General features: G+C 45.1%; 1 protein-coding gene across 1 annotated transcript in view; it reads left to right on the top strand.

Annotated features, from left to right (window-relative positions):
- The window catches only part of ADGRB1 (adhesion G protein-coupled receptor B1), a gene marked incomplete at both ends in the record, with an annotated part of 216,676 nt that overhangs the window by 56,308 nt on the left and 133,362 nt on the right, over nt 1-27,006 (top strand). Inside the window, 10 exons of the mRNA XM_084279731.1 lie at nt 4,076-4,240; nt 5,696-5,860; nt 9,262-9,426; nt 11,770-11,934; nt 16,912-17,013; nt 18,566-18,672; nt 19,457-19,651; nt 20,601-20,669; nt 24,245-24,353; nt 25,259-25,402. Of these exons, the coding sequence (XP_084135857.1) occupies nt 4,076-4,240; nt 5,696-5,860; nt 9,262-9,426; nt 11,770-11,934; nt 16,912-17,013; nt 18,566-18,672; nt 19,457-19,651; nt 20,601-20,669; nt 24,245-24,353; nt 25,259-25,402 (1,386 nt within the window). The remainder of the gene's footprint in view (nt 1-4,075; nt 4,241-5,695; nt 5,861-9,261; nt 9,427-11,769; nt 11,935-16,911; nt 17,014-18,565; nt 18,673-19,456; nt 19,652-20,600; nt 20,670-24,244; nt 24,354-25,258; nt 25,403-27,006) is intronic.

Here is a 27,006-nt window from a genome sequence, read left to right as displayed (position 1 = left end):
TTCAGCTGGGGATGCCAAAGCAAAGCCCACATTGTCCCTGGCAATTAAAACAGCTTGTAGGGGATAAGCCAATCCACAGTCACTCAAGACCTGGAAAGAGATGAAATGCAAGAAATGACTGATGCCAGCCATAAGGATTAGAGATGAGGTGATGGACCTGTTCACTTAAGACTAGTACTTTCTCCCACCAGTCCTCACAGCCCCAGTCTCCAGGTCCTGTTGGCCCATAGGCTCTGGCACAGTTGTGCTCTCATCTGTGGTACCACTGGCTGCCCGTGTGTCCCTCCCAGCAATAACAGGAGAGTAAGATCCAGCCCAGCAGGTCTCTGGCATGGGCCCTCCTTGATCAGCCCACAGACTGCTTCCAGGAGGTCTTTGCCAGCATCAGGATGTGAGCAAAGAAGTGGCTGCACATGACGAGGTGTCAGATTGGTGGGTGACACTATAAATAAAAGGGGTCCTGGCAAAGGGATGACAGTGATGTGCCACAGAGAAGCTGCAGAGAAGCTGCAGGCAGCACTGACAGGGAACCCACAGACAGCTGAGCTCTCTGTAAGGCCAGCTCAGGGCTGGCCAGGCACTAGAAAGGATCTTGGATTGCAGTGATACATTCCCGTTGAGTGATGCCCAGCGTGTCTCCTTCTTCAGCACCTGCTGAGACCTCTCAATCTGCAGGAGAGGTGCTGCAGCTGACTCTGTGGGAACAGCAAGCCCTAAAACAGGGCCACCTTCCGACTTGAAGTGGGTCCTCACCCCTGTTAAGTCCTTTGAGACATTCCTGTTAATCCTCAAACTAGCTCATCATAGGACTAATCAAAGGTCAATGCTACAAAGATGTCTGTCCAGAGGCACTAGTCATGGTGGAGGGCAGTGCATGGTTCCTTATCTTTTGGGGAATGAAGACTAATTTGACAGAATGCATCTCTGACAGGCCTAATTGTATGACAGTACTAAGCTGTACTAGGGGCTTTCAAACCCAATGAGAGTGGCAGAGTCGCTCTTATATCAAAAAGCAGAGATGCATTTCTGGGATAAATAATTGGAAGACATTTCTGTATGCTGCAGTCCAGCTCACAGGCATGCAGAAATTCTACTCATCATAGTTTTGGTGATGGACAATATTCTGTTTCTCTTGGGTGGAGAATGAAAGAGCTTATCCTGATGCCTGATAGTGTTTTAGAACTGGGTCTGGCATGGTTTGAAAATAAGTTGAACTTCTGCAAGGGTTGAGACTTGACTGGACATAGTGCCCCACTAGGCTGAGATAAATAACTTAGTTCAAACTCAAAGGCATAAACAGCACTTGGAAAATAAACTACATTATGAATTTAAAAAACAGGGATTGCACAATGTGAGGGATGATAATTGAGGAGATTTACCTCTAATCATAGATCTTTCTACCATGAAATAAATAACAAAAGGGAAAGAGGCAGAAAACATTCAATTTGGTTTAAGGATGTCTTTCATTCATCTTGTGTCATGGTAACTCTTGTCTCAATATGCAGATTGTAAAACCAGTCAGGTCTAAGTGGGAAGGTGATTGGATGGCAGCAACTCATCAGCAACTTTTCAGGATGTCCAAGCCATGAGTTGCTGATGAAGGAGGCCACTGTGCCTCTGCAGACTTCCCCTGTCCCACCTCTGGCCTCTCAGAAAGTCTTTTGGGAACAAGCTGGCAGTGTTTGACTACCAAAAAAATGTCAGCTCATTGCCATTGAAGGATGAGCTGCTGGGTGCAGCAGTAGGGAGGTTCATGGATGGGGTGTTCTTTGAGAAATGCAAAGGCATTGCCTGTCAGTGCAGCATCCAAGCAGGCTAGGTAGCAAGAATGTTTGGGATTTGAAGGCATCTTGTGAAATCTGGGCCACTCTGTATGACAAATGCTGAAATCACAGTACCAAAAAGGTAACATGGAAATGCAAATCTCTCTATCTCAGCAGATCTAATACTTGAGAAGCAGGAAATGGGAGTGATGTTTTCTTGAAGGCCCAAGGCCTCAAAACACCCACCATCACCTTCACAACCCAGAGAAAGACCAACGGTCTGTGAAGTTTATCCAACTGGAACCATCTGGGTAGATTAATCAAACAAAACACAAAAGCAAAGGGAAACAGTATTGAGCAATTTTGGCTTAATGAACAAACCTAGTTGTGTCTCATGGCAATCATTGCAATGGCATAGATGAGGTGGGAAAAAATCACCTTTCCCTCCACCTCTTTCTGACTCCAGCCAGTAAATGAAGGAATTAAAGCCTGTCCACTTTGCATTAAGGACAGGTCTTCCTCTACACTTTTTCCCTGGAGGAGGCCTGCATGTATTGATTCACCAGCCTTCAGTTAGTGGGCATATTGTTAACTACCAACTGCCTGAATGAGTGGAGACATTCAAAATAGATGTGCTGACAAGCATGACACATAACAAATAGCACAGATAGCTTCCAAAAATTCCAATGAGCAGATTGATGAGACCCATAAACACTTGAAGCCTCGCATAAAATTTCATTGCACACAGATAATTCCCCTTAAGATGCTAATAAATAAATATACCAACTTAATGAAGAAGTCAGGCACGCACAGCTTTAGGTCAGCTGAGGTAGTGTTGGGTTTTTCTGGTGGTCTCCAATCCTTACAGTCCCCATCACCAGTCCCCATCACAGTTTCTGTGCTTACACTGACTTTCACACAGCTGGCTGTGTTTCTAACCCACAAGCAGGCTGAGATCTCAAGCTGTAGCAGCCACTGCTAAAGTCTCTTTCCTGCTCCATGTTGAAACCAGTCAATCCAATACATCATCTACTGTCTACTTTTCTTTGGGAATTGGGTGGTAATGCAGGAAAACACATCACCAGCTAGGTGAAGCTCAGACTGTGCCATGCTGACTCCTGAAGTCAATTACCTGCTGCACCCGATGCCATAATCCTTCTTATATAATTCATAGTCTTCCAGATGCACCTGGCTATGATGCAGCATGGTGTACTCATGCTCTGAAGAACTTGTTACTAGAAGGGTATGCTCCTCTATTATATAGCCTCAGAAATGTGTTGGTGTTTATTTGTGCCATATGCCTGTGTAGCATACATACCAAATGTTACATTCTAGGTTTAACACATGTGATTATTAGTGATCCATTAAAAACCTAAAAAGCCAAACAATGCACAGCTTAATGAAATTTAACAGAGTAAGCTTTTGTTTTCATCTGGAGGAGAAGGGCATTTTCTCAAGGATAGACTAATGCCTATGAAACTAATGGAAAACTGTCCTTTCCCTGCCCGTGTCACACTTCTGATGACTTACCTGGATGCTGTGGCCTGGCTGAAGCACCACTGGCATGACCATCTGTATGCAGGGTCATTAGTTACAAAAGGAACCTGTCTCATTGCTTTCCATTCTCATCTCTTGTTCAATGGGAGGCTTTTACTTGCCTTTCCAGTCAGGTAAGCAGTCAATAAGGACTGTACGATGCCTGGGAACAGACGTGTTCCATGTCACTTGATCAAAACAAGTTTTCTACACAGGTGAAGAAGATGGCAAAAGAAAACTCTGTAGGATTTCTTCAGTCAATGTTCTTTTGAGACACTGTCATCTTGTATTTTGTCTGCTCCTCCATGGCCAATCTGCACTGGTAGGGGGCTGTGAGAGGGCAGGGAAAGGCATTGAATCCTTATGATGGCTTGGTTTATGGACACATTTACTGTATCTGTCTAACCACTGTTAGTACTATCTCTGAGTAGATATGTATCCCAGCTCACATGGTTCTTCAATGGCCACACTACCTCATCATCAGTGGTGGAGCCTCCTCATCCAGCACCCTGATGCTTCCACAGTGTCCTTCCCTTTTGCTGCCTGTGTGAGTTACATCTCTACACAGTACCCCCCAAAAAACCAGTTTAGCCCATTCTCACCCCTCACATTTTCTCACTATTGCCCTGGCATCCTTTCTGTCACACCATAAGTGGGACACATTGCAGAACTTCACAGACCACTGTCAACTTGTGAAGTTCAGCTTGGAAAGTACTGCCACAGAGATCCAGGGACCAACGGTTCCATGTCCTCACTTTCTCCTCCAACTTCAACAGGTGACCCTGCAGCGGAAGAGTGGTCCCCATGGAGCGTGTGTTCAACCACCTGTGGGGAAGGCTGGCAGACCAGGACAAGGTTCTGTGTGTCGTCTTCCTACAGCACTCAGTGCAGCGGTCCCCTCCGGGAGCAGAGACAGTGCAACAACTCTGCCGTGTGTCCAGGTGGGCTGAGTGCTCCAGGTATGCATGGGCAGGAGGGGAAGGGAGATGCACCTTTCAGGAGGAAACTGTGATATTTATGTTGAGGGAGATATATGTTTTTGTTTCCTTTTCCATCTCTTTTTACCCTAAAGCCTCACACAGACTTTTGCCAGACAAAACACAATTAGATGGGCACTTGTTTTGTGTGGTATGGACAATTCCATGCTATCTAAAGGCAATGTACACAGTACATCTCAATGGCCTGTGCCCTTTGGGATGTTTCCAAGCATGGGTCCCACTGGGAAAAAGAAGCAGCAGATGACACTTTCAGTTGCTCAGATGCCAAATGCCATTGCAAAATCAGCATGAAAAACTCAGGCTGCTCATATATTTATGAGTTGAGCCAGCCACTGTCTCTGATTTTATACTCCTTTTTCCACAATTTTGATGAAAAAGTACAGTCTGTGGAGCCTGGACATTATTTTGAATAATTATGTTATTTAACTTGGTGTGTTATTCCCAATTTATGACCAGCAACATCATTGTTCAGAAACATCCTTACAGCAGTGAAGCCACCAAGCTGTTTCCCTGTGTTCTTTCCTACAATTCATCCTCCACATGCAAGAATCCTGCTGACAATTGCAAAATATTAGGTTTGAGCAGCCTTTCCTGATGCTGATGGATCAGTCACTGTTAGAAACCTATGAAAAACTGGAAAAGTACCTGTATTTAATTTCTTTTCTGAAGCATTATTGATTTTGTGTTAGCTTTTCCAGTAAAACTGGAAGGGATGAAGTCCCTTAAGAGAGATCAGTACATCCTTGCTGCATTTGGCCTCTAGAGATCACAGTGACTAATGTTCCATAAAAAAAACTGGCCAGATTAGATTAGATTAGATTGGAGAAGATTAGATTAATGTCAATTAGAAGGCTTTAGACATCTAAGTGTTACCAGTGATGGCTAGAGCACCATTAGAGCATGTTGTCCACCCCATTTTGTTGTTCCAAGTTTCCCTAGTTTTGCCCCTGTGGTGTCACTGATGTGTGATAATAATTAGTATCCAGACTACAGTTTTTTTGAGAGCTTGAAAATGCTGTTGCCTTTGAGGATTCAATGAGAGAAAAAAAAACATGTTGAGGGAGGGAAATAAGTGAAGTGACAAAATAGTTGCGATGCTGCTTCCTGAAGGGTGGTGGGGTTTTTGTTCCTTTCTGGTTAATTGCATCCTTTGCTCAAAAAATGCCCTTTTCTTTGGCTCAAAAATATAAAAATGAGGGTCAATTAGGAGAGCATTGTTGTTTATTTCAAATAGACTGGAAAGTAACAGACATTTGGTGTCAATGCCACATACCAATGTTCCCCTTGTACATTTTGGGTTGGCTTGCTCTTGGTCTCCTCACACTTACTTCTCACATGCTGCTCATTCTTTAGACCTCCACTGGGAAGGAAACTAACTTACTTCTGCTTTGATTGCAGTGCATGGTACCTGGGATGAGTGGTCTCCATGGAGCTTGTGCTCTTCCACATGTGGGAGAGGGTACAGGGATCGGACCCGCACATGCAAGCCCCCGCAATTCGGTGGGAACCCCTGCGAGGGCCCAGAGAAGCAAACCAAGTTCTGCAACATTGCACTTTGTCCAGGTAATGCAGTTACAGATTCAAAGCCTTCCCTCCAGCAGGTCTCCCCCTATCTGAAGACCCCCACGCATGAGTCATCCAGTGGGTCTGTAGCTGAATCAGCTGAATGATCACAGAGTCTCCACTGTCCTGGTGATGGTCTTCTGGAAGGAAAGGACACATTGAAGAAGCAACCTAGAGGTGCTTTCTGGGGTTATTCAGATCAACATTGTCTTACATTCAGATTTGCCCTGTATAATAATTTACTGAGGACACATTATATGGGCTGGATCTGGACTGGCTCAGCTACTATTTCCAAGACCACCTTAAACATCTCACCTGTTACCTGCAGTGATATATTTTAAGTCATTTCGCCCTAATGGGCTTGTTTTTGCACTGGAATTAATAATTTTACTTGCTGGCAGAGCATTAATGCACTTTTTTCTCTGTACTTGATCCTGGTTTGGGAGGTGAGATGGACTAAGGGACTCCTGAGACCCTTCCATGCCATATTTTAATACTTATAAACACCTGTTCTCTACCCATGGATTTCTCTCCCAAATGTCTCTCCTCGAATTTTGCTTTGAAACGCCAGAAAGACATCTCAAGTTTAAATGTTTTTTACTTACTGGCAATCCTGCACTCCTGTGGATGGCTTCCTTCCCCTGAACCAGACAGGCCCTGGGTTTACTACAGATTCCCCATTAATTTAACTCAGGGTGTCCTGGTGAACACGATCTGAATGTGAAAGAGCTCCCCAACATTCCCCTTTCTCACAGGGTAATGTCAACTGACATTTTTCCAGTTTAATGATAATCATTATGAGACATTATTATGTCCCCAGAGGAGGAGAGCAGTTGTGGGAATGTCGAGAACTCTGTGAAAACATTTATGAGAAGCCTTCTGGCATTTCCCACCCAGTTTTCACCCCAAGTAACTATCCTTGTATTTTTGGCCACCATCCAGAAGACTCTATTCTGAATAAGAATATCCCAGCCACCAAATTGACTCTGTCATAGAAAGACAAATTGAAGAAGTCAGACCCGGCACTGCTTGGGCAATAAAGCATACCCTGAGTTAACATTGATCCATAATTAATTTAAATACAAATAAATATGTGGATACACTGCAGCAAACGAAACAGCAGTGGAAAAGACAAGCAGCCCAACTGCAAGACTTCATCTCTAATTAATGCCACAAAGGAAATCAGCGGTTTTGCAGTGCCAAATGAGTGCAGTGTTGAGGGACTCATTGAAGCACAACAATGGGTGCTGCTCAACGCTTGACACACCAGACAGTCATACTGCTTATTGCCACCCCGCTCTGAGGATTTATTACCACAACTGAGAAAAAATGATCTGCTGCAGGGACAACAGAGCTCTTGTTCCTCTGGAGCAGTAGATATCACAGGCTGTGCCCCAAGTCCTTCAGGGAAAGACAAAGAGGAAGACAATGCCAGTCTCTGTGTAGAATACACAAGCCAGATTCCAATGAATGTTTTTGATAGACTCACACTGCAGTGTGACAATGGCACTCAGTGCTCTTTGCTGGGCTGTGATGGAAAACCCTCAGAATCTTGCCCAAGAGACATTATGATGTCAGCACACGTGGCTGGAGGTGCAACGTGTCCCTCTCTCTGTTTCTCTGTGTTTCAAACACATTTGAAATTACAGTCCATGAATAAATAAACTCTCAAAATTACCCGTTCCCTATCCCACTCTGAATGAGAAATTTGTGGATGTGGTGCTCTTTCACTTTCCCATCTCAAAATGCTCACACTTGTGGTGAGCTTCCAATCACCACTGTCACAGCAGCAGGAAGGGCTTTGGTAGATTCAACTTTTCTGTTAAAACCAGCTTTTCTGGTAAATGCAACATTTACTTTGGTAAATGCAGCCTCACTTTTGCAACACAGAGGAATGCAAATGAAGGTCAAACACTGTCAGTTCATGGAAGCTAGCAGCACTGCCTTCAGTCAGAAAAGCCATGCTAATTTATACCTGGTAGGATCTAAATTGTGAGGTTTTGGATCATTTCCAGAGAGGAATTACCTGTCAGTCATCATTTCTTGCTTTTCCCTTCCTTGGGATTGATAGGCACTGACATGGTTCTTAAATCTATGCACGATGAAAACATCAAACTTGGATTGCTAAAAACAAGCACTTTGTGGAAGTATCTTTATGCCTGTCTGATTTTTTTACACCTTCTGAGCTCACATGACCCCCTCTGAGTTGCTCATTTGTATATTTTTGACTTTTTTTTTTTTACATGCTTGCAAACAAAAAGCTCCTCAATGGCAATGGGGATTATTCAGGGCTGTTCATGTCTTTGCAGAGTACACAGGGGACACAATTGCATATATTTTTCTTGGTCTGACTAACAAAGCCAAAGAAAATGAGCTGCAATCTACAGCAATGTGATTTCAGCCCGAATTCAGACTTTTCAGGGATTCAGGTTGTTTTCCTGAGTGAGAGCTAGCAGCTAGGGAGAGCTAAACAGAGCATGATGACCACTGCTAATGAGAAGAAAGTGCTCCAGGAATAGCAGGCTGGGTGATGGATCTGTTGATCAGGGACCAATTAGGGTGTAACTGCCACGCTTGGGAATGCCTCACACTGTACCACGCTAATAAGATGTATTCATGTTTCTCTCCAACCCCATCCCTATCATAACGTCTCTTGTCCCTCCCTCCTCTATTTAATTATCAAAGACACTGCTGTGTAGAGACATCTCAAGCCTGTCAGCGTTAATTCAGCTGTGAGAGAAGTACATTGACCACACACGCGCGCTCTGCTCGTGGTTTGGAGTACACCTTCGCTCCCAGCATTTCCCAGCTAAGCAGCATGAATTCCTGTGAATTATGCTGTGATTCAAGTTTCTTCCTGTGCTTTAATGAAAATCAGAACATTTGAGTGCTTGAGAAAGTTCCTTTCCTGAACACATGTGCGTTGCTTTGGTGAAAAATAGGTTCCCTCAAAAAGTACTGATTGCCCAAAGTGGGACATGTTGTGGTATGATATTGATTCCTTGAAGATTCTCAGTGAAAACATGGTCCATGCTCTCTGTTTTGATGTTGTAATCGGCAACATTATTAGTTTTGACTTTTATGCTGGATTATGTATTATCAACAATGTCAACTTCTATGGTATAATGTAGATTATGGACATAAAAATTGAAACATCGTGGCAGTTGCATCCTGAAACCATACCATACCAGTCAGACATTGTCTAAGGGGTCAACTAATGGCCATTGCCAAGAGTTGCCTGAACTTTTTCTTGGTGGCCCTTTCTCTCTCTCATGTTCCACAACTCCAGGTTGTCATCCCCTGCCTCAATCCCTTGTAGACACAGGGACTCTTGCACATGTCTCCTTCCAGTGGGAGCGATTTTCACATTCAGTTTTGTTATCTCTCTTTGGGCCACTCAGTGGACGGCAACTGGAATGAGTGGTCGAGCTGGAGCTCCTGCTCAGCCTCCTGCTCCAACGGTACCCAGCAGCGGACAAGGGAGTGCAATGGACCCTCCTATGGGGGAGCCGAATGCCAGGGACACTGGGTGGAGACCAGGGACTGCTTCCTACGCCAATGTCCAGGTTAGTGAGAAAATACTCTTTTTTTCTTTCTTTTTTATTTTTCCTTTTTCTCCTGGGTCATCCATCTCTTCAGGCCTTTGTCAAATCCCCTCCTATTTTCTCTTGGGAAGAACTGTATGATTTTCAGCAGTGATGCAGTGATAAGGAGGTTCTGTTTCATACCAAATGGAGCATTCAAGTCAAAATCCATAGCTAACAAATGCTCCAGGAGACCCCAGAGAGGTGAGTGATTACCCACAGGGAACCCATCTTTCTAATATTAGATACCAGTTTACAGCATTAGTTTAAACAAAACCCCCAAACAACAAAATACTCATTAAAATCTTTCTAAGCCTCCACAATGCCTTCACTTTCTCCCTTTTTGTGTTGTTTTGGGGTTTTTTTTTGTTCCTTTTCTCCTACTAATTCACCATTCCTTGTTATAGTTGAAGGAAACCGAGAAGCAACCACTACTTGCATCACAGCTTTGAACCTTACCTCTGACAAGGTCTGGCACGATGAACCTTGATTCATGACTATTTAAGTCTTGTCACATACTTTACTCATCATATCGTGTCTTAAAATAATAATAATAATAACAGCAACAATAATAATAGTAATTATTCCTGCTGCCCCAGCTGTTGTAGCCAGTGCATTACCTTCAGAATATCCACCTTGTCTTTATACCATGGACCATGGGCTCCAGGAGAGCCATTTCATGCAGGAGAAGTAAAGAAAATTAAAGCAGATACCAGAGCATAACCTAACACCAGAAGTCTGCATTTCTCTGTGGAGAAGTCTTGGGGGAAGCCATTGCAAAGGGACTAACTGGGTGAGCTGGTGTGAAAAATGTTCTGACCTGCAGAGCAAAACTTGAACATCTAGAAGCCTTCAAGACTGCTCAGTGACAAATTTTTCTGGTCAAGCTTCTCCTGGCCTATTCCCTGACTCTCACTAAGTGCTTCACCCCTGTTAGACCATAGGACTGAGGAGTGGACCCCTGAGATGGAAAGGGTCTTTCTTCCCTTTCCAAGAGAACAGACACAGCCAAAACAGCTCACCTCTTTGAGGCACTTCTCATACTTTGCTCAGGTGAGCAAATACTGTTCTCTCCTGTCCACAACCATAGAAGCCAGTAGCTCTTCAACCTGGTTTACCAGTTTCCTTGGGAATCACTGTCCTCTCTGGTAGCATCACCATCTGCAGCAAAGCATAAGCAGTATTTAACAGACTTTCCTTCATGGTCTCTAGTAGGTTTTGTTGTTTAGGTATCTCACTTCTTTACAACTTATGGAGCTCTCCAAAGACATAAAAGGTCCTCACTGTTTTTTAGACAACCTTGCCCCACTGAGTTCAGAGTCAGCTACCAAAGCAATGTTGGTCATCTATTCCAGTGCATACACTGTTACCAAAGAAGCCACCAGAGTTTCATTCTGTCCTTTATATTTGATAATTTTCTTCTACTTCTTGGAGAAGAAGAGAGAAATCCCTCACCCTCCTAAAAAGAATTATTTGACCCAAGATGATGTCTTAACTCCTAATTAAAACCCAAATAGCAATCAGCAGACTTAAGTCCTTGCTCTAGTTCTGTCACTGAGCTGTTGTTTCTCATCTGTGATGCAGCAGAGGAGAATGTTTCTCTACCTTGCAGGCTTGTTGTGAGGGCTAATTAACATTTTTATAGTGCTTTGATAAATGCCATTGTTAATGTAAGAGAAGTAGCATTTTGATAAATGCCATTGTTAACGTAAAAGAAGTAGCATTTCCATTGAATCTGTAAAGATGCTGGGAGAAGATGGAATGAGACAATGCCCCAAATCTCTTTCCAAGGCACATGAAACAGCAGTGCAATAGAAATGGCTGCAGGGAGGTTTATGTGACCCTTCTTCATGGTTTCTCACCCAAGGGTTCTGCTGGTCTCTCTAAATTCCTGAGACAGACCTTCTTTGGGAAAGTCTATTTTCACACATAGATTGTACATCCCAACTAAAGTCAAGTTAAGGACTTTGGCTGGCAGATGTGGCCACCAGGCAGGTCAAATCCTTCCTCACCTGAAAAGTGTTCATGAGCACAGCTCCAAATCCGAGCCCAAGGGAAGAGATAGGGCTGGTTTTGCAGAGGATGAAGACACTGAGGAGAAATGTAAGAATACCCTTCAGTTACTAAAGGCTGCTGCCAAGAGAAGGAGTGCAGACTGATTTCATGTCTGTTGAGGATCAAAGACACAAGACTGGAGACCTTGCTTCCCACTGAGCCACGCTCTACTCACTCTGTGTTCCAGTGCTCACCTTGGGAGATAAACCTTCTGTTGCAGATTATGTTTGGGATGTGACAGACTACCTCTCTCCTCTGATTTGTCTCCAGTGGATGGGAAGTGGCAGGCCTGGGGAGTGTGGGGGAGCTGCACTGCTACGTGTGGAGGTGGAACGCAGAGACGTGACCGTGTGTGCTACGGTCCCTTCTTCGGTGGAGAAACTTGCCAAGGTCCCAAGGAAGAGTATAAACAATGCAACGACAGAAAGTGTCCTGGTATGTACTCCAAACCCCTCCTGATTTCCATTGCATGGGGGGAAGGTGGGGGGCAGGGATTTTGGAAAGAGTGTCCTGTGTCAGAGAGCTGAATGCAACAAGGTGATGGGAAGAATCCCAGACACAGATACAGACTGGGAGAAGAGCTTACTGATAGTAGCCCTGCTGAGAAGGACTTGGGGATTGTGGTGGATGAGAAGCTTGACATGAGCCAGCAGTGTGCTCTTGCAGCTCGTAGGGCCAATGGTATCCTGGGCTCCATCAGGAGAGGAGTGGCCAGCAGGGACAGGGAGGTGATTGTCCCTCTCTACTCTGCCCTCGTGAGGCCCCATCTGGAGTCCTGTGTCCAGATCTGGGGCCCCCAATACAAGAAGGATGTGGAACTGTTGGAGAGGGTTCAGAGGAGGGCCACAAGGATGATTAGAGGGCTGGAGCACCTGCCCTACAAAGAGAGGCTGAGGGAACTGGGCTTGTTCAGCCTGGAGAAGAGAAGGCTGCGGGGGGACCTCATTGCAGCCTTCCAGTCCCTGAAGGGAGCTTACAGGCAGGAGGGGATTTGACTTTTTAAAAGAGTAGATAATGGCAGGACAAGGGGGAATGGACTAAAGCTAAAGGAGGGAAGGTTTAGATTAGATATTAGGGGGAAGTTTTTTACAGAAAGAGTGGTGAAGGGCTGGAACAGGCTGCCCAGAGAGGTAGTGGATGCCCCGTCTCCCTGGAGGTGTTCAAGGCCAGGTTGGATGGTGCCCTGGGCAGCCTTGTGTAGCTCCAGGCCTGGAGGTTGGTGTCCCTGCCTGTGGCAGGGGGGTTGGAGCTCTGTGATCCTTGGGGTCCCTTCCAACCCAGACCATTCTGTGATTCTATGATTCTATGATTCTATCTAATAGGATCCTGCCAATAACCCAGCCAGAAGATACATCAAGTGCTTGATTTACTTCTTTCCCAAACCAGTGTAAACGTGCTGATTTGACTGAATATTTAGTAAATCCCACCAGTCTAACTTTAGTGCTTTCCATCTTTTCATTGCTATAGAGTCGTAAGAGGAAGAGACTTTTGTTTCATAACAAAAACTCTTATCAGAGTCCCGAGTGGTGAAAGTAGTTGAGTACTGAGGATGATGCAGTGGTTTCTCACCCATTTCTGAGCCTCTGGGAGACTTACACACCACTTAATTTAAAAGAAAAGAAGACAGTTATGTCTACATCTGTCAGATCCTTACCCAATCTCACTTTCCTGCAGTTACAGACAAAGCAGAATAATTTTTTCTTTCTTTGGGTTTTTTTGAGTGGGTTTTTTTTTTGAGAAAAAGGGTTCAAAAGCCTTAATGTGACTGTAGGAGAGGAGAAAACACGGGGTTTAATGTGAAAACTAAACAGGATCAAATATTTGCAAGTGGGAATGTTTCAGTCTGGGTCTCACACAGTATAAAGAGGCCAGAAAAAAGGCTTTTGCACCACTTTTTATCATTTTTTTCCCCCCTCAGTCTCAGTTGAAGCACCTAGTGAAATTGCTGGTGGGGAATCAATGGCATATGTGATGTTGGCGGTCAGATTGAATCGATCGTAACAGGCCCTGATTTTGGACCACAAGGGTAATTAATTGTCAGAGCATCTCAGTTAGAGATGGGAGAGATTCTTTTGGCACTCTCCTGGCTGTCCTAGTGAAAAGGGGTGTCTCCCTAGAGGAGAAGCTGGAGCTTGATACAGAGGGAATTGTTTTGGTGCAGATGTTCCTGGAAGTGGATCTGCCCATGTTGAGGACAACTGACCCTCAGGCTCACTTGCAAACTGCTGAAGACAAAGATAAAACCCAAAGCACATCAGCATGGAAGTTTCACCCTGTTTAGTTTGAAGATAACAGATAAAGAGGCTGTGTGCCTCAGACAGCATATTCACTCTTTCCAGTTACGCTCTAATAAAAGACATCACCTCTCCTTACAAGCTGTGCCTCTCAATTAGCAGTGGCGTAGGAGAGTCTCTTCTAACTCAGCCACAAAGCTCTCCCTCACCATAGAAAATCTTAGCACCAGGTTGTCTGGTGGTGTCTACAGAGCGATGCAGATTTAGTTCAGCTTCAGTGTGTGCCAGCTGGGGCCCTGGCAGAACAAGCCTGATCTTTTCTTCTCTTTCTGCAGGGGCTAATGCCTGCACAAGTGCTCAAAAGGAAAAGGCATGTCTCAGGGACTGAGCTCTGCTAGGGTTCAAAACCAGAAGGGTCTCGTTGGAGTTGTTAATTTGCAAGGGAAGGAGAAGGTGGGGTGTCATCAGAAGCTAAAAATAAACCTGCTCAATTTGTTCTCAAGAATGTATCAAATGCCTGCATGATTTGATTTGAACAGAAGAATTGAGATTAATTGGGTTAGTTATTAAAATCTCTCAGTGCAAATAGGTTACTCTGGTAGAAAGGATTTTGTTATGAAGCAGCATCAAAAAGAAAAAGAAAAAAAGTAAAAAAAAAAAGAGGATGAAATGATTCTCTCCTGGCCTGGGAATTGCTTTTGCACTCACTGGCCAGACAACGCCAGACAACCAGTGTATTTCTAAAGAGCATCTCTGATCCACAGCATCCCTCAGCGGTCCCCAGGGAGACTGCAGGGGTGAGGAAACCACTAAAGTTTGACAGCTCAGGGGAGGAGAAAGGGGAGGTCAGATGTGAGCACACTCTCTCAGCTTTTTGATGTGCTCTGTTGTTTTGTAGCCCAGGGTGTTTGCATTTTCCCACCCCGTGTCCCAAACCCTCCTTTGAATCCCAGGTCGATGTGGAGAATCTGTGACCATGCCCAAAGCATGTCCAGGAGGCAGGATGTTTGCATTCATCTCCCCACTCCGTCCCAGGCTCTCCATGTGACCACACTCTGTCCTACCACTCTGTGTCAACAGGTTGGAAGTAAACCTGCCACTTTTCCACCCATGTTCTGCCTTATCTACAGTCATCATGAGTGGTTGGCATGGGGACTATTTCTGCATATGTGCAGAGCACAGCAGGGGCCCTGTGTGCCCTCCAGGACTTCATTACAATAACAATTACTCACAAGGGAATTTTAAAACAAGGAAAGGAGCATCTGTTTCCAAGCAGAGAGCATAGCTTGTTCATTATCAGCGTCTACTGGGGAGGAATCTGTCTTTGAACTGCATGTGGGGCTAGAGCTGCACAGTCTTGGAGCTTGACTCCAGGAGCAGTGATGTATAGGCAGCTTCTTGGGACCTGTATGAGCCCTTCAAAGGAGCAGGACATGTCATGCCCATATTCTTAGATCTGGGCAGTCCCCACAGCCAGGTTGGTGCTCTGGGTAGTTCCAAAGCATAAGTGTGGTATGTCCATTGCCAATTTCAGTACCTGAAGGAAGCCTATAGGAAAGCTTGGGACAGGCAAGGGCATGTAATAAAAGGATGAGAGGTAACAGCTATAAACTGGAAGAGGGTAGATTTATACTAGATAGAAGGAAGAAATTTTTCACTGTGAGGGTGGTGAGGCTCTGCCACAGATTGCCCAGAGAAGCTGCAGATGTCCCTTCCCTGGAAGTGTTCAAACCCAGGTTGGATGGGGATTTGGGCAACTTGAGCTAGTGGAGGGTATCCCTGTCTATGACAGAAGGGTTGAAACTAGGTGATCTTTGAGGTTCCTTCCAACCCAAACTAGTCTGTGGTTCTATGACTCTATGAATTATTTGTGCTGTGATGCAGGTCCCAGAAAGGTCTATGTAAGCACATCCATTTCACAGTCCCTTGTAGAAGGATGCCCTTAGGGTCATCACTGCCCCGCAGCTCCCTGGGGAGCCACATGAAAACTCAATGCTTCTCTCTGTTTTTTATGGCAGATGCATATTTTCCCTACAACCTTGGCATGTGTCTACTGGCACCACTGGACTCTGGCATGGACAGCACTTTCCTGCATGAGAAGGAAGCTCAGCAGGCAGCTGCCAGGTTCTATGGCTGGTTGGCTTTGGCTTTATGGCTGCCTTTCCTGACCAGTTGCTGGCAGGCACTCAGCTTCCTTTGTATTCCTAGTCTTACATTAACAATAAATAAAAAGCTGTAATTGAAAGCCATTAAATATAATTTTTTTTCCCCTCCCCACCCTCAGTAGTGATAAATAGCTCTAGCACCATCCTCATGGCTCCCTCCGTATAACATGCTGCAAGTAATGAGTTTCTCAGTATAAAGCTCTCCTGTGGTGAATGTTTCTTCCCAGGTCCCACTGATTCTGGGGCCAACTCAGCTCCACCCACAGGCAGAAGCATCCAAAAGCCTCCTTTCAAAGACCTTTTTCTGTCATGTCTCAAAACACATTTCTGCAGTCTCCTGGACTCTGCAGCAGTGATTGGAAATGAGCTACTGATGCAAATCCAGCCTGTTGGTGTTCAGATCTTCTCCCTGTGTCCTTGCATAAAATGGCAGTAGAGGGAGTGAATGAAGCCCAGCCAAGGGACAGATATATCAAACTTGTTTTTTTCATCTACTTGATCATTCTTTAATTCTTAATCCAACTCAGGCTCATGATGAGCTTCATTTCGGACACATCCAACTCTGAAGGTGGTGACCATGAATGATGGAACAAGTAGAGTCAGTAGCCATGGAGTTCACACACAAAATGTGGACATCTGACCATTAAACAAGAAAAGAAATCTCTTTGGTAGGGTGTAGCACCAGCAGCTTTCTTGCAAAGAGCTGCCAGAAGGCAAGGCAAGCATGTTAGTGGACTTGCCCAGCTTGTTACATGCATATTTGCAAGCTAATCCTCGGGATGGATGGACTCCCAGTTTTCAGACAGGCAGAGCAAATTCTGGAGAGGTTAAGGGGCTTTGTCAGGGGCCATGTGCCAAAACAGCTACAGAGCTGGGAGTTCGCCTCCAGGTCTCCTGGCTGACACTACACTGCTGCTCCCTCCAGACCATACTCCCTTGTTTCCTCTTCCCATCCCCTTGTCTATGTCCCTCCTGAGGATTTACCAATGGAGTTGTTTTTTCCTTGCTTGCAGAGCCCCATGAAATCTGTGATGAGGAAAGTCTTGCCTCTGTGGTTTGGAAAGAGACACCCGCCGGGGATGCTGCAGCTGTCCGGTGTCCTCGTAATGCCACTGGTAAGGATGATTGCATGCCTCAGCCAGGGACTTGGCCCACTCCCATAGTATCTTTCATTCTTTGCCTCTCAGACCATCTGGTCGTGGTAGGACAGAACAAGCAAATGAACTTCCCACCCTTCACTCAGAGCTAAATGAAGTGTGGGTTTCTGTGGTTCTACATTGGTTAGCAACAACCCCAAAGATCATCCTGGGGAACCTGAGGTGGTCTCAATTCCACCTACTGCTTAGTCCTGAGATGGCTTTTCAATTATTGGTCACTGTTGTATGTTTTCCTCATTATCTACAAATAGCTCTGCAGAAGCAGGTAAGGTTTTATTAGAGTCCTCTAGAGTTGGGCACCCTATTTCTCTCCACTGCTCATGAAATAAGCTAGCACCTGAAAGCAAGAAGTCTGAATGGCATTGTCCACTCACACTTAGGTCCTTTCCTCTCCTTAGAAACTATAGCAGTTCTTTAAATGTATCTTCAGGTTCTCAAGTTGACCATCTGACCATGGTGGTGTGAAATGACAGGATCCGGGCACCCATGTGTTACCTGTTGTGACCATGGTCACATGTTCCCCAAGGAATGGAAAACGATGTAGAGAAGAAGGCTACAGGAGGCATGATGGTGGTGGAACATGTCCTTAACTGGATGTTCCTCACTCTCAGGAAGGACAGAAACGGGGGCAGCAGCATCAGTAATGAACATAAAGGTTTTATTTTGTTTGAGTGAGGTTGTAGTGTCCAGACAAACCCTGGAACAGTCAGTGTCATCCTAAATGACACATCCTAAATACATCCTAGAAGGGATGTATCCATAGCACGGTCACTGAATCATTTATCAACAGGGACTCTGGACTTAGCAAAGCCACGGTTGGACTTGATGATCATAAAGATCTATTCCAACCAAACTGATTCTATGATAGCCTGCTCCTCACAGACTCTCTAAATGGCAGCATAATTGCTTAGGAACAGTGACCCCTCTCCTCTTCCTTCTCGCTGGTATGTCTGCTCCTCTGCATCGCAAAGGCATGTGATTACCACTGCAAGACTCACTGTAGACTTGAAGCTATGGAAAGGTCTGGGGGTGGACTGCAAGCAGCTTTCAGAGTTTTTCAGCTGATTGAAAGACGGTGTTGTTGGATATGTATTCCTCCTCAAGACTGTGTAGGCAGCACAAGCCGCTGTGGCTGGTTCAGTTGCAAGTACCATACCATGCCACCTGGGGAGGCTCGTGGGACTTGCTGGGCCAGGAATAAAGATGCCCTCAAGGAGAGGAGAAACCTTCTTTCATCTTGACTAGCCATGTCCAATATGTTAGGTTTTGGATTTGTTGCTATTTCTTTTTGCTGTCCTAATCCCTCAATAAGAAAATGCAGAAGGAAATAAAAATAATCTCTTCCACACGCTCACTTGTGTTGTTCAGGCATCTGCAGATGCCCCTGCTGCCCTTTGTGCCTACATTTAGCTATGCCTATGTGGATGCATTGACCAGTTCTGGGTGATCTCCATGAATGTCTTTCCATTCTGCTGTCCTCACTCCCATAATTGTTTCTTTCCCCTTCCAGGGCTGATCCTTCGAAGATGCATTTTAGATGAAGAAGGGATAGCTTATTGGGAGCCTCCAACGTACATCAAGTGTGTTTCTATAGATTACAGGAACATACAGATGATGGTAAGGCAGACTGACTTCTCAGATCAACAGGTCTGGGATCCTCCCAAATGTTTGTTATTCTGTTGTGGTTACTAAACAAAAAAGAATGGAAGCAGCATCTCCATGGGAAAGGGAGATGCCAGCTCTGCCCTACTTTTTTCTTAGTCTTTTTGTCTGCTTAAATTTTGATACTTGGGCACTCCATGGGAAAAGTGTGGTTCCTCTCTGGGTATTTTAACATCTAGCTTGGCAGAATCGAGGTCTTACCAGTTTTTCTGATCACATTCTCAGTAGGAATCTCAGGGATTGTACTGCTTTTAAATAAGCCACTTATTTTTTGTTAGTCTTGAAAGCATCGTTGCAATGAATTTCTGCTGATCTCTTGTGACTTGCCTTAAAATGGCATTTCCTTTGTGGCAGTCACCCTCTTCTGTTCAGTATAAGCTAGAGTCTTTCCTCAAACAGTTCCAAACTGGCTACAATAAAACAAGGTTTTGGGGAAAAAGGTTTTCCTTTAGCTGGCCTTGGGTTACAGGCAGTATAGCATCTGTATAGTAAAATAATCTGTTCTGAACCTGCTCACAACTTTTCCTTTGTGGGCATACAGAACATTTCATTTCTGCTCTCCTACCATTTTAAAAATATCACAAGCTCTCAGGCCAGCGAAGATTGTCAGATTCATCTAATCTGCACTCTGAATTACAAGGAAGGTCAGAAACCTTCCCCCAGCAATTCCTTCACTGAGCTCATTAACTTGACTTTGACTGTCCCTAAAGTGTTTGTCATGTCTCTTTCTGTTTCTCAGACCAGGGAACATCTTTCCAAAGCTCAGCGTGGGTTGATGGGAGATGGGCTGTCAGACGTACTCCACAACCTTGTGGAAATCTCCCAGGATGGGACCAGCTACAGTGGGGACTTGCTGTCCACCATCGACGTACTCAGGAACATGACAGAGATCTTCCGCAGGGCTTATCACAGCCCAACCTCTGGGGACGTGCAGGTGAGCTGAGATGTATATCCTGGGGACAAAAGCTAGTTACAGGTGTGTGTGTTTATGCACAGGGTTCAAGGTTTGATGATCTCCTTTGTAGCTGACATGATATTTATGAAAAGCCAGAGTATTTTCTCCCCAAGTAAAATGTCTTTGTGTGTCAACAAACTGCTTTTGAGGTGGTTCTCCCAGACTTATAAAGAACTTGAAAACCAAAGTCACTGTGAACTATTTCAACCTGAAAGCACTTTACTGTGGAGTCTAATTGATGTGAGAACATTATTTGGAAGGGATTTCAGTCTAATGACTGGAGGTAAGATGATCCTGTGGTATTGGGTATCTTGATGTTGATGCAAGAGAATGTCTTGATGGCTTCTCATCTCAGGTTTTTTTACTTTTAGCAACTGCATGCAGAGGATATAAGATACACCCTTGGGACAGGACCCTATGGCTTGGAACATTAAACTGATCCTACAGGATCTGTAATGGGTGGTAAAACTAGAGGAAAAAAAATCAATGCTCTTGAAATATCTCCTTGCTTTGTGCAATGGGCTACAAAGACACTACCATGCGTAGCACCTACTTGATCAATCAATGTTTCTCTTGCCTGGTCACAGACTAAAGAGGATCATAAGGTTTCCCTATGCTGGAAATAACAGAAATAGTAGAATATAAGAGAGAAAGGGATTTACACAAGGCAAGATTTGTATTCCCAGTCCAACTATTCAAAGTGAAAGCCTTTGAGAAAAGGCCTTACTACAACCTGCTTTGCCATTAACATCCTTGGGGGCAGAGGGCTGTGAAATGCTGGGGGACCTTTTGGGAATGGAACCATGAGAACCCTCTTGGAGCATGGCTGATTCCCACATGCCCCTCATGTACCGCTGTGTCCTTCCTAAACTGTGTTACTTCTAAATAATCACCTTGGGTTTTTTTCTTTTCTGTCTCCTTTCTCCAGAACTTTGTCCAGATCATCAGCAACCTTTTGTCAGAAGAAAACCGGGACAAATGGGAGGAAGCTCAGCTGGTATGAACCTACAGCACCTTCTGTGAAGCAAAACAGGCTTTCAGCATAAGCTTAAGCCTTGACAAGTGCCTACATGACCTCCTAGCTCTTCTTGCCCATGATGTGTGCAACGTGTATCTGTTTCAGCCACAGAGCACAAAACATCTCCCTCCACCAATGTTGTTCTTGGATAAATCCTTATAATGAAAGAGGACAGACAACTCAGGCACAGTGAGATGTGGTCAGCTTCAGAGTTGACTGCCCGTCAGCTGATTCATGCCACTGGTCTTGTGGGTGAGCTTAGTGCCAGGCTGAGTAGCATTTGTGGAGTAACTTAGTGAGCCACAGGATCTCAGCAACAAGCCAGTGCCTCTGCATGAAGAACACTGGAAGTCTGGTGGTGAATACCAAAATTTGGATGGCTCACAGAGATCAGGCTTGTTTTGGAGCTGATAACCCTGCTGGCTTGCTATAATTCCACCCTTTTATTTTGCCAGGATAAAGAAGTGGGATTACATGGGTTTGAGTTCCTGTCATGCAGGACATGAGACAGGGACCTGAATACATTTCCTTCATGCAACAAGAACTCCACCAAGAGCTGGGAAGTCTTGAGAATCTGTTCTTTTCCTGTTTTCTCCCAGAGACCTGATGTTTTCCCATGAGAGGATGGCATGGTCTATCTCCAGGCAGGGTAGAGGACCATGTGATCACAGTTTTGGGCAACTGGCTCTAGGTGACACCTTGCTTGAGCAGGCAGGTTGGACCAGATGACCCCTGAGGTCCCATCCAAACTCAACCATTCTATCAGTCTGTGTCCAAATACTCATTTTCAAGCTGACAGGCTCATGTACATAATTCAGAGCAGAGCAGAGACTGTCAAGTTGTCATGACAACAGGGAAATCCTGTTGATCCCCTTAAAAACAGCTGCAGCTTACTCTCTGTGGCAATTTGATCCCACTGGCTTTTCCTGTACTATCTGCTCTTCACACCTATAGACAGATACAGCCCAGATTGCAGCCTGCACAACCATAACCTCCATGGGTTGCACCACCATGGGGGGAACGCTTGCCTGATGTATATTTTAGTGGGAACTGAGATGACAGCCCAATAACATGACTTTAATACTCAGAAATCTTCATGAACTGCATGACAAGGGAGTTTTCAGCAGTCTTTGTCATTCTTCCCCAAAGCTGCTAGACCAAACTCATATCCCATGTTTCACAAGATTAACCAGTTCTTTAAAAACAAGGTCTTTGTCTCACAATTTGTTCATTAAAAGGCAACTCCATTTCAGTCTCACATCATAGAATCATAGAATCATAGAATCATAGAATGATCTGGGTTGGAAGGGACCACAAGGATCATAGAGATCCAATCCCCTGCCACAGGCAGGGCCACCAACCTCCAGGCCTGGAGCTACACAAGGCTGCCCAGGGCCCCATCCAACCTGGCCTTGAACACCCCCAGGGATGGGGCATCCACCACCTCTCTGGGCAGCCTGTTCCAGCACCTCACCACTCTTTCTGTAAAAAACTTCCCCTTAATATCTAATTTAAACCTTCCCTCCTTTAGCTTTAGTCCATTCCCCCTTGTCCTGCCATTATCTGCTCTTTTAAAAAGTTGATTCCCCTCCTGTTTCTCTGCTCCCTTCAGGGACTGGAAGGCTGCAATGAGGTCCCCCCGCAGCCTTCTCTTCTCCAGGCTGAACAAGCCCAGTTCCCTCAGCCTCTCTTTGTAGGGCAGGTGCTCCAGCCCTCTAATCATCCTTGTGGCCCTCCTCTGAACTCTCTCCAACAGTTCCACATCCTTCTTGTATTGGGGGCCCCAGATCTGGACATAGTACTCCAGATGGGGGCTCACAAGGGCAGAGTAGAGAGGGACAATCACCTCCCTGCCCCTGAACATCCTAGTGCCCTGTGACGCCCTAGGCAGAGATATTGTTCAAGGAAAATAAAAAATAATAATTTAAAAAAACAACCCAGAAAACTATTCAAAGAAGAGCTACCATGTTTTTTGAGGAGACTGTGTTGGCCATTTTATGATAAAACTCTGAAAGACAATGGCCAACATAGCCTAGAGTTAGTTTAACCTTGTGATTCCCATCTGCAATAGAATATAAAAGTATATTGTTAAAAATAGCTGCCTCACTTCTCCTTCTGTGTACACCTGCTGTACTGGCAGAATTTTTTGATCTGATCTTGATATGATTTTAGTCTTACCAAGCTTTCTCTGGATAGACAGAGATACAGACACGCATGGCCACCCCTGTGCTCCTGAGGCTCAACCTTCATTCTGCCTTCATCCCATTCTGCTGGCATGTTACCTGTCCCCAGCTGCCCCTTTGGATCTGCTCAGCCACCTGAGGAGGTCTGGATTATGGTGAGGAACCAAAAATGCTGTGAAAGTGCTGGAAAAGGAAGAGAAGATGTGGTCAGGAATTGAATGGCTTTTCTTCAGCCTCTCATGGTATTTGCAGAGATCCCATAGGCAAATTCACTTTGAGGAGAAGACAGGTAGTCAGCACAGCTCATTTCAGATGGATTATATTTTATGAAATCTGTCACTGGGAAACTAGTTATTGTTAAACAGCCTTGTGGTAGCCTGGCAAAACACAGGTGAAGCAGAATTTTTGCCAGTGTCTTTATCACTGGTGTAACACCAGGAAAGAAAATAAAAGAAACAAGATCCAAGAAAGCCCAAGCCCAAGAAGAAGCACCTTGGTTATTTGGAGAGTGAGATCCTGCCAACAAAATGGGAAAGCATGAAAACAGATTATGATGCTTTTCTGGATGGGATTGTGTGAGCTGGTACCTGGAATTCAACATTAGACCACAGTGATCCTTTGGTGTGGCTGCTTCAATGGAGTGATAGCAAGATTGACTCTCCTGCTGCAGTAATGTTTTGTGGAACCTCTTGCAGTGGGCAACATACATACACCATCAGAAGTAACCCAAATATGTTTCTCAGGCCAAGTATCACAGTACTTGAGTATGATGGAAGTCTAAAGATTCAGAAAGGTTCTCAGAATATGACAAAGAGCAAAACGTCATCATGTCAACATGGAAACATCTTCACTCTCTGTCATGATGTCTCTGGATGTACAGTTGCAAATGTCTCTGGCTGGGCCAGATACTCCAGCCAATGGACTTGGAAGGAAAGTGGAGCTACATAAAATCACAGCTGCTATGAATCTTTGCTGAAGTGTTTCTCTTCTTGCATTAACTGTGGAAACAGGACCACAATGAACATCAGCATTATCTTCTCTGCTCCTGATAGAGCTGTTGGTAGTAGAGGTAACCCTAAAGAAGGAAAGGAGATGAGTACATTATCTTCTGCTCTAGAGAGTCCCAGATATTTCCCTTTGCTTTGAGATACTGCCCTCCACAAAGCAATAGATTTTTACCCCTTTATTTCTATTTTTATAGGATTCCTTTCAGGATGTCTCAGTCCTCATTCTTCACAGCTCCATAATATTCTATTACATCCAGTGTATGCTTCCAAATATACGTCTGAGGCCAGAAACCTTTGCCCTTGGACAAACTCATGCTGTGCTCTTCACTCTCTGTGCTACTAAGTATTCTCCCTCTCTCTGCAGATAGGGCCAAACGCCAAGGAGCTGTTCAGGCTTGTGGAGGATTTCATTGATGTCATTGGCTTTCGCATGAAAGATTTCCGGGATTCCTACCAAGTGACGGACAATCTGGGTGAGCGCTGATTTCCACTCCCCATGTTGGGTAGAGACCCCAGGAAGCTGTAATTACAGGGTGATGTGTGTAACTTGGGCTGCGGGGAGGGAAGGAGGGATGGCAGCAGGTGGGGGAACAGTATAAGGTCTGGGGAAAGACATGGATGATTGTAAATATGGGGTGGCTTCTCTCCAAACAAGTTAGGACTTCAGTGTGAAGAAGAGATGTCCACAGAGAGATTTGAGAGGTATCTACAGAACCATGAATGGAGAACAGATGACAAACTGGGCAGCATGAGTTGTTTCCTTTTATTTTTTTTTAACACAAGAGCTGCACAGCAGCCAATGAAGTGATCAGGCAGCAAGCAAACAGCAGGCACTATTTGATTTATGCTGTATGCACAATCACAGCGTGGAACTTGTTGCCAGAGGATGTTGCAGAAGCCAAAAAGTACAGATGGGTTCATGATGGGATTAGGAAAATGCGCTTAGGAGAGGTCCATTGGTGGTGGTTAAAGTTGATGGTCTGGATACAGGCACTAGCTGAGGAAGTCCTGCTGACTGCTGGAAGGTGGGAAGACAGACTGAGAGAAGTGTTGCTCTGTTCTTTCTCTCACTTCTCATCTAAGCAGCTGCTACTGGCCACTCCTGGAGACAGGATGCTGGGGCAGACTGACCTCTCTTCTGCCAGGTTCAATGCAAGCAGAACCCTTTCAATCAACAGAAGCACAAGACCTAGCAACCAGTGCCATCTTCCCTCATACGTTGCATTACCAGAAGACAGTCATATATACTCCTATAGCTCTCAAGACCCAGCCTCATTTGTTCTGCTGTCTGATTTGTCACTGTTGTTTCCAATGGGTTTTTCATCATCTGTGAATTTATTGGGGTTGTTTACTGGTTTCATTTCTTGCTTCCCTCTAGTCCTTGGCATTCACAAACTGCCTGCTAACGCAGCAACGGACATCACCTTCCCTATGAAAGGCTGGAGGGGCATGGTGGACTGGGCCAAGAACTCAGAGGACAAGGTCACTGTCTCCAAGAGCATCCTGTCTTCGGGGCTGACAGGTAGGCAGCACAGCCAGAAAACTCCAGAGGAAAATCTCTTCTTCAGTTTCTAAGAGAGATTTCTTCCATTTGACTGATCTTCAAATTGTCCTTCCAGCTGAGGTGGGTTTGCTCACAAAACCTTTGTCACCAAAAGCATTGCTGAGTGCAAATAAGGTTTTCAGATATATCCTAACCAAGAGTCAGATCTAAGCTCCTTGCAAAAGGTTGAGGGGAAGGCTTAGTGTCTGGATGTGGATGTATGTCTTCTCCTAAATTAGCAGTGCATTTAAAAAAGAGCAGGAATCAGCACAAAAACTCGGGGCAATGCTACGTGAAGATTCCTTCTTCCAAGGCTTCTGAACCTGGGAAAAAGTGAAAAGTTTCCTGTGTCTGCTGGTCACTCTGGTTTTGATGCATGTGGGGTGCTGAGTTGAGTCTGCAGTCCTCTGCAGGCCATGTTGGATGCTGAAATGAGTCTCCCATGCCTCCCTGAATACTCTGGGTTGTCATTAGGAGTAATGAGAAGTAGATGTCTCTGTGAGTACCCTATAAAAGTAGCTAACAAGCACAAGAAAGGCAGGTGTGGTAGGAACATGGTTCTGCCACGTATCTCCATGGCTATGTAGGCAAACAATCCTGTAGATGCCTTCCAGTACTGAATCCAGACTTGACAGGACCACCTAATGGGGAACAGCTCAGAGTCAGTACATCAGGATGAGCAAATGATGGATCTGGGTCTGCTGGATGGACAAGCTTTGCTAGATTGTAGTTCTGTAGTTCATCCCTTCCCTCAGAAATGAAATGGCTTTTCAAAAGCAGGACCTTAAGCTGAGCCTGTTGCTGGGATGATGGCTTTTCCTTGTGGATGTCCTAGTGTTGTGTGTGGGACTAGTGGCTTGGAGACACAGGCTGCTGGCTGCTGCCTCAGTCTGTGTTGTCCTTTGCTGAGGCAGGAGATAGTGAGTTGTTGCTGTCAGAAGACCTTTGGCCTCTTCTTGTCATACCAGGACCACCTGTCATGGGTTTCCCTACTGGGGATGGAAACAACTCAGCCATCATTTCTACTTGGGGAATCTAAGGCCAAGAACAGTTAAGTGGCACCCCCAAGGGTAAACAGTGAGTCACTGGCAGACCAAGGATTACAGCCAGCACTCCTTGTCCTTGAAGACAGCATTGTATTCCTCGGAGATGTTAGAACATGTTGGGAGGGTTATTACAGCTTGTTTGAGGAGATTGTGAAGCCTTCACCTTTGGAAACCTTTAATCACTTGTTGGACAGACTGCTGGCAGCAGACATAGGCAGATCTGATCCTGCTCTGGGGCTGAGGCCTCACCCACTTACTCCTGGTGCTCTTCTCCAGGTGTCTGTTACAAATATCCTCACACAGAGCTGCCTAAGACCCTCAAGCAGTAGTCACCATGGTGATGTGTACCTCAAAGAATCAATTTCCCATCAGTCCTCTCCATGGTGTCCTGTTCCACCCAGGAACTGCCTCTGCATTGTCTGGTGCTCTCTTTTTGAGGGTTTACTCAGTGATTTAGAGCAAAGTTGAACCTCTATCAGTTTTGATCCTCACCTTCCCTTAGCCCCACAGAATAGGGGCAGCTCCCCTGAGCAAAGG

The sequence above is a fragment of the Gallinula chloropus genome (assembly GCF_964237585.1).
Source record: "Gallinula chloropus genome assembly, chromosome: 2".
Classification (NCBI taxonomy): domain Eukaryota; kingdom Metazoa; phylum Chordata; class Aves; order Gruiformes; family Rallidae; genus Gallinula; species Gallinula chloropus.
Note: the sequence above shows the minus strand (reverse complement) of the source record. Positions and strands in the feature narration are given on the sequence as shown.